Genomic DNA, 7,994 nt, shown 5'->3' on the forward strand with positions numbered 1-7,994 from the left:
CTAAAATGAATGAATAAATAAACAAATTAATAAATTTGTCCTCTTCGCCATCCAAACAACGGATTAATTCCCAACCAATAAAGTCAAACAAACACATATTAAGAAAACCCTAGCAATTTAATGTGAATAAAAACAAAAAATAAAAATCACCAAACGAGGAAAAAAATAAAAATCAATTTCAAGTTTGTACAAAATCATAATCACGACCTATTTGAATGAATCAATTCACTTAAACCATCTCTCTACGTGCGATAATCAAGAATTCCTCCTGAAATCCCCGATAACCCCCACCGCCGATGAAATTCATCACCAATCGAGACAAGAATGAATCGGGATCATTGACCCGCGATATCCAGACGAGATTCAGGCATTCTACCTCGCTTTTCTTGGCGTCTCGCCACGACAATTATCCGCCCATTCACCTGGAAAAATATCCCTCCCCCCGGGACCTCCAAAAAATCAGCCTCAAAAAATTCTTCTCCGAAAATTGAAAAAAATGACCTGCCTCAACCCCCTGGCGCTGCACCAGCGACTGAATGCCAATCGCCGGACGAGGAAAATCGGCATCTGCGCGTCAGTACGAGGAAAACCCGCTTGACATCAATAGAATGTTAATCACGATGCATCACTCGTAATCGTCTATCGATTGAGGGCTTTCCCGGGACAATCCCGTGACTTCTCCTTCTCCTTCGGTTTCTCGTTCGCCTCCTCGACTCGCAGAAGACATTTCGGACCATCACCACCTCCCCCGCCGCTCTCCGAACACCCGGAGTGTCCAACTCTACCTGAATCTCCCTCCCCGCCACCGACCGGCGCCTTGTGCCTCACAAATCCAATGCGAGAGAGGACCCGCCCTCGCTCACTGATGCCACAGGCATCCCCCTCACCTCTCCGCTCACCGGTCCTTTTCATCCCCCCTCCATTCCTGGGGGCATTCAACAGGTCCTTCATTCATTCGTTGGTTTGTCTTTGAAGATACAAATATCGCCCTGCGGCGGGAAATTACTCTGGAAAATTTTGACGAGTTTTTCTTGTTTTCAAGAACTAGTTTATGTGGGAATTTTATTTTAAGGGCGAGTTTGGAAATTCAGGCTTTCAGGGGAACATGGATTATGGTCATTATGGAGATGATTTCATTTAATTTAGAAGGAGGATCGAATAGTCCGTGAATGATTTGATATTTGGTTCAATTTACATTGACAATTATTTAAAATTGTGAAACTGACGCAAATTTTCTTCGAAATTCGCGAAATGTTGAAAATTTAACTGAATGGAACATTCAATTCAATTTGAATTGACAAAATTGAAAATTCAATTGAATCAAATATTCAATGTTCATAATAAATTTAGGAATCCAGCGTTTCATTGAAATATAAATGATCACTTCCCATAAAAATCTAATTTTTGACGTAAAATTAACAATATTAAAAATAATTGATCACTCTACTGAATCATTCGATTTTCCCAGCACGTGAGAATTTCCAAGAGGGATCAGATATTCAGTGAATGATTTAATATTCAATTCAATTTAAATTGACATTTAAATTGTGAAATTGACGTAACTATATTCTTCGAAATGCTCGATCTACCACAAATTTAATTGAATCAAATATTCGATTTTTTCAATAAGTTTGAAGATTCAAGTAATCGTTGGAATATAAATTGAGTAGGAAATTTGACGATTGATTTGATATTCAAATCAATTTAAATAGTTACTTATTTTTAACTGTGAAATTGACGCAACTATTATCCGAAATTCTCGATCTATTAAAAATTCAATTCAATCAAATTTTTTATTTTCAACACGAGTTTGAAAATTCAAGTTGTTGAAACATGAATTGTAAACATGAAAATTCATAACAATTGAAAATTGAAGCAATCACTGAAATCCAAATTGATCAAGAAATTTGATGATCGATTTACCTCAAACCGCTAAAATACAAAATTCTCTATCAAACTTACTCCATCATCGTTATTAAAAACTGAAATCTAAAAGACCACATCCCGCAAAAATCCAATTTTCAACATAAAATTGAACCCAATTAATAATTTCAGCGACTCACGTAATTTTCAAAATCCCCCCAAAATAGAATAAAAAAAAAATCCCCCTCCACCATCATCAGTTGCAAGTGTGCCCCCACTCCTCCCCCTGAAAAATCCCCCCAAAAATTTTCGTATTTTGTCGCGGCGGTACCCTCCTCTTCTTCCCGAGCCGATATTCCCATCCCTCCCCACCCCTCTCGACCCATACTCGTGCGAACCTGTCGACTTGCTCTCTGCGGCCACATGCACATTCATCCTCCCAAGCCCGCCCCACCCCACGCAGCTTCACGCAGCCCCACGCAGCCCCACTGGCTGATGAGTCACTATATAAACAGGCAAGGACAAGAAGGTGTATGTTAGTATACACTCAATTCTTCTCGTGGCATGTACGACGGCGCGCTAAGCGGATTCGTCACTTGACTGTGTCATCTGTCAGCCAACACCGTCGCGTTGTAATCAACGTTGATTTTCATGATCAATCATTGACTTGAACACCAACCAGTCGACATTAACCGAAAAAACTGACGATTATCGTCACTCCACCAGCTGTCAATTGTCATTTCGGTGAATCCCATCATTTGTATTAAAAAGCAAACCTCAAAATGTTGGTGGAAATCGTTGTCCAGTGGGTCTGGAGTATCACGAGTGGAATGAGAACTGATTTGGCCTATAGTATTGTCGTTTTTCTGAGTGCTCTCGGGGTTGTGAGGGCCTTCCAGTGGTTCAAGTACCTCAGAAGTCTACCCCCAGGGCCCTGGGGCTTTCCCATTCTCGGCTATCTACCGTTCATCAAAGGAGATCTTCATCTTCAATTTGGGGGACTTGCCAAGAAGTATGGGTCCATGTTCTGTGCGAGATTGGGGACTAAACTCGTGGTGGTACTCAGCGATTACAGGACGATCAGAGATACTTTTAGGCGGGAAGAGTTCTCCGGAAGACCGCACAGCGAGTTTATGAATATTTTGGGAGGATACGGTAAGTTCAATTGATTTTTCTCATTATTAAACCAATTTCCACTGTTCTACGATGTAAAAGAAAAGATAAATTGAATTAACGAGTGAATATTCCGGTTTGATTAATTATGTAATGGTTGATTACAGGAATTATTAATGCCGAGGGGGCGATGTGGAAGGACCAGAGGAAGTTTCTCCACGAAAAGCTGAGGAGTTTCGGGATGACGTACCTCGGAAATGGAAGGAAAATAATGGAGACTAGGATAAACGTAAGTAATTCATTTCAGTAATTAATGAAGAAGGGAAATTGTGATGAATAATTGTGATGGCTAATGAAATCCATGACTTTGACAGCGTGAGGTTGACGTGTTGATTCGCTCGCTGTCGCAAAAACGTGGTGCACCGACTGACGTATCACCATCTCTGGGCATGTCGATAAGCAACGTGATCTGCTCCATAATAATGAGCGTGAGATTTCGTCACGGTGACACGAGATTCCGTCGATTCATGGATCTCCTTGACGAGGGATTCAAATTATTCGGGAGTATATACTGTGTTAATTTCATACCGATAATGAAGTATCTGCCGGGCTTGAGGAAAATCAGGGACAAGATTGCGAAAAATCGAACGGAGATGGCGGAATTCTTCCAGGAGACTGTTGATGAGCACAGGGCGACTTTTGATGAGAAGAATATTCGGGATCTTGTTGACAGTTATTTGCTGGAGATTGAGAGGGCCAAGGCTGAGGGCAGGGATGCTGCGCTATTTCAGGGGAAGAATCATGGTGAGTTTCCACGGCCAAAACGTCTTGAAACGTCAGACGATTCCGATTATTCACTGTGAATTGATCGACTGATTGATCTATTGATCCATTTTGCTAATTGGTTTAATGATTTTTCTGTTTTTAGATCGCCAGATGCAGCAGATCCTCGGCGATCTCTTCTCAGCTGGAATGGAAACAGTGAAGACGACACTGGAATGGGCTGTGATTCAAATGCTTCATCATCCAGAAGCTGCTAAGGCTGTGCAAGAGGAGCTGGATCAGGTGGTGGGTAGATCCAGAATGCCAGGACTCGAGGATCTTCCGTTCCTACCAGTCACTGAAGCCACTATTCTCGAGGTGATGAGGCGATCTAGCATTGTACCTCTTGGCACGACACACGCAACAACTCGGTAAATGAATTTTCATTTTTGTTTTTTCATAATTCTACGTTACGTCTCACAAGCTTGGGGGCTCGTATCGTAAAATGTATAATTGCCAAAAGTAAAAGTGAAAGCAATCGGGCCCAGTGTGAGACTGGCTGTTTTCGGATATACCTTGGTCACACGGCCGAGGTCAACGGCATACTTATGTGTCTCGAATGATTATCAGTGAATAATCTTTGGAAACTTATTGTTGATCGTTGGTTATTTATTTGATTGCAGTGATGTCACGCTGAATGGCTTTAAGATACCAGCTGGTGCACAAGTTGTTCCACTGCTTCATGCTGTTCACATGGATCCGGAGTTGTGGGCTGAGCCGGAGGAGTTTCGACCGACTAGGTTCCTTTCCACTGAGGGGAAGGTCACCAGGCCCGAGTACTTCATGCCCTTTGGCGTTGGGAGGCGCATGTGTCTGGGTGATGTACTTGCACGAATGGAGCTGTTTCTGTTTTTCAGCTCTCTACTCCATACTTTTGATATAGGATTGCCCGAGGGCGACTCACTGCCCAGCCTCAGGGGCAATGCTGGAATTACTGTCACACCTGATCCCTTCAAGGTTTGTTTCCAGCAGAGGCATCTTGATGTCGCTGATTGCTCGCCGGAAATGTCTAGTCCACTCAGAAATTTCGGGTCGCACTGAGGGGGAACGCAACGTTTTGGTACTGCGCTTTCCTTTCGGAAAGACGTTAGCAGAATGGTGAGGACCTGAGTTGGTGGCTCGAGAGTCACACCCAAAAGACGGTCTTGGTTTAAGGAGATCGCGACTTGATTCAAGCGCTCTTTCTACTCGATTCAAGTGGAAAGACTGATCCAATCAGACAGAGTTTCCGAATCATTTTGTGGATGGAAAAGATTGGTTTATGGAAACTGGTGTCAATCTGGATGAATTCAGTCCAGATCAAGATATCGTTTTTTTTGGTGCAGGAGTAGTGATTTGTTATTTCAATTTCGATTAAATTCGGAAATGTTATTTCAATTTCGATTAAATTCGATGGTAATATACATATCAGAGTAGGTAATATGGTTAGAAGGTTAAATTGTGTGGCGATGATTGAGGATTGAAATAATGGAAAAAGTACAAAGCAAACACCAAAATTTAAGCACCCCGTTTTATATCCCGCCGCCATATTATTTATTTATAATTCTTTACCCGGGGAGATGTCACTGTAATTTATTCATACATTAGGTTACTGTAGCAGTCATTCTCGTTAGTGTTTGCGGTCTTCTGTAAATAATCATTCGAACTATTGTCTTTACTATCTGTACATAGGTCTGATTGAGGCGTGACATTTTTTATGCGCGTGAGTGTGGGAGTGATTTCTGTGTGACTGGTTTTTTGGATATTGTTGTCGATTTGAAAAGACAACTAGTATAAGACTGACCCGAATTACACCGAGTTCGTTCATAAATTATACGCTATTCATTGTGGATTTTACTGCGCTTGAACAGTGAGAGAAATTTATTCAGGACAAGCTAATGTGCAGGCATTTTGTCACGAGGTGGCTTCATTTTGAATTGCTCTTTTGAAAATATTTGCTGGACTTCAGTAGATTCCTCTCGCTGTTCTTATCATTACTTTTGAATTTTGTTGTTAATCATGGAAAATGGAAATTTTCTCACGCACAGGTTCGTCAACCCCGGTGTACGTGGAAAAATGAGTCGGTTTTTGTTAGATTTGAAATTATCATTACCTCAGGTTCAACAGTCTTTTTAGTTCGCTGACCAATCTTCTTATCCCCCTCTTCACGAGGTCGCCGATCAGACTCTCGTGAGTCTGGTGTGTTATCTCGTGGTGGTTCACTATACTCTTTGTGAACGAGAGAAAGAAGAAATGCGACTCTCGAGAGGTTAACGAGAGCAAGACAGAGAAAGTCTTGTGGTGCATAATGAACAAAATTCAAAAGGTAGTTTTCTAAATTGAATAAATTGTTTATTAAGATTAGGAACTCTTTAGGCAATTCTAGGCGAAAAACGTTAGAATTTTAGTGATGAGATTTTTTGAAGGAAATCATTTGCAGGAATTGTGGAGTCACTTTTCTTCGATCATCAGATTTTTCGTAATGTTAAGTCCAGAATGTGTTCATATATGGTGTACCCTGTATGTCACGATGTTATTTAATATATTACGTTTTTTATACAAAATAAAAACTATTTTTGAAGATTATGAGTGGATTTGGGGGGATTATTTGGGAAATGCCTGGTCCCTTTCCTTTGATTTCTTTGGATAATGAACTTGCTGAGCTAGCTTTCTCTTTCTCAACGATTGAATGAGCATTCCGGCAATGAAACATTTCTCATTATTATCTTCGCTCGATTGTGAGGTTCACGAGAAAATTGCGAAGACTATCAAAATTCTCTGGAAGACATTGATATATTTTTATTTTTATGCCATTGAATAGGATAAATCAGTACTTTGGAACGAATGAAACAGAGTGAAGATTCTAGTGCAGAAAAATTTCAAACAGTTGGATATTTTTCAAAATATATTTAGAAAAAGAAAACTATTTTTGAGAAATAGTTGTCTGTCAAGAACTAGTTGACTAATAGGTTTGTAATTTTGCACAGAAGTGGAACTCGCTGGTGACCGCCATGAGCTAAAACTCCGGATTTTTAGTGACGATATTTACAAAATTATTGAGACTTTGTCAAAACATCTGCAGACCCATGGTTTTATTCATAAAAATGAGATAAAAAAAGATTTTAGCGGCGAAAAGGATTGAATCGCTCGAATAGTTTTCACGATATATTTAGAAAGGAAATTATTTTTGAGAAATAGCTGTCCGTCACGAACTTGTCGACCCATAAGTCTCAAATTAGATAGCTATCAGCCAAACTTAAGATTTTTCATGATATAGACGAAGTCATTGACACATTTCTGTAAAAAAGTATAAGTAAAGTGTTTGTAGAAACGAGTGAAGTGAAATGTCTCAATTTTGTCATTTTCGATGTATTTTTAAAAATGAAAAAAATAGGCTTTCGAGAAACGAATTGAAAAAAATAACAATTTTAGTAAACAAAGTTTTTCTGGAATTAGTCGGATGCTTATCTCCCTTCGAAAGTTCAGCACGCACGAGTTCAACAATCAGTAATCAATTGTTGTTAAAAATATTTTTGGTGAATGAGATAAAATAGGTCGAGAGGGGTTTTCACGAGAATTAGTGTAATTGCATGTTTACGGCACAAGCGAGCGATAGCATTATCGAGAGTCAAATAATAAAGAATGTTAGTTTGTTATCAAAAATTGTCGGACAATAAACAGTGAGGAGAAAAAAGTGAGGAAAGAAATTGTGATATTAATCCCGGAAACGAGAGGAGAAAAGCTCTTGTATTCCTCGATGGTAAAATGTACAATGTTAAAATGTACAGAAAACCACGTGCTACTTACATAAGAGAAACTCGGTGTTCTTGGTTTCTAACGAAATATGGGCCTGGTACCCGGTGTATAACGACATAAAGGTTAATGACACGAAAGCCAAATGGCCCGAAAATGTACGGGGTGTTACGTAAATTTTTCACGAGCCGAGGTTTCATGGGCCCAGAGAAGCCAATCGGTTATATATTTTTCTCGTTAACACGAAAAATCCTCACCGATTCGTTCGTTAAACGTTCAACCAGTCCTTGCGATATCATTATTATTTTACCTTCACACGTACTCAGAGCGCATTAATTTTTTATTCCATTTATCGGGGCTTTTTCTTTTGGAGTTTTTATTTTCTTAGCTGAGTCGCCTCGAGTGCTCAGCGCTGTTTTTCATTTTCGGCGGACAAGTGAACGTCCGAAAATACAATTGCCCGG

The 7,994-nt window shown here is 40.0% G+C and overlaps 1 protein-coding gene across 1 annotated transcript; it reads left to right on the forward strand.

Annotated features, from left to right (window-relative positions):
- The first annotated feature begins 2,415 nt into the window (after nucleotides 1–2,415).
- On the forward strand, nucleotides 2,416–6,300 carry LOC107042057 (cytochrome P450 18a1). Its single transcript, XM_015262930.1, has 5 exons — nucleotides 2,416–3,018; nucleotides 3,144–3,265; nucleotides 3,351–3,780; nucleotides 3,905–4,169; nucleotides 4,422–6,300. The coding sequence occupies exons 1-5, from the start codon at nucleotides 2,646–2,648 to the stop codon at nucleotides 4,837–4,839; spliced, it is 1,608 nt and encodes a 535-aa protein (XP_015118416.1). The 5' UTR covers nucleotides 2,416–2,645; the 3' UTR covers nucleotides 4,840–6,300.
- Nucleotides 6,301–7,994: the final 1,694 nt, after the last annotated feature.

The sequence above is a fragment of the Diachasma alloeum genome, unplaced genomic scaffold, assembly GCF_001412515.2.
Source record: "Diachasma alloeum isolate Michigan unplaced genomic scaffold, Dall2.0 Dall_scaffold_00179, whole genome shotgun sequence".
In the NCBI taxonomy this organism is placed as follows: Eukaryota; Metazoa; Arthropoda; class Insecta; order Hymenoptera; family Braconidae; genus Diachasma; species Diachasma alloeum.

Bases quoted from the DNA above. Each gene is read 5' to 3' on its own strand.
- LOC107042057 (XM_015262930.1), top strand. From the start codon at position 2,646: ATGTTGGTGGAAATCGTTGTCCAGTGGGTCTGGAGTATCACGAGTGGA. The intron at 3,019-3,143 runs GTAAGTTCAATT...GGTTGATTACAG, and splicing joins GAATATTTTGGGAGGATACG to GAATTATTAATGCCGAGGGG. The intron at 3,781-3,904 runs GTGAGTTTCCAC...TTCTGTTTTTAG, and splicing joins ATTTCAGGGGAAGAATCATG to ATCGCCAGATGCAGCAGATC.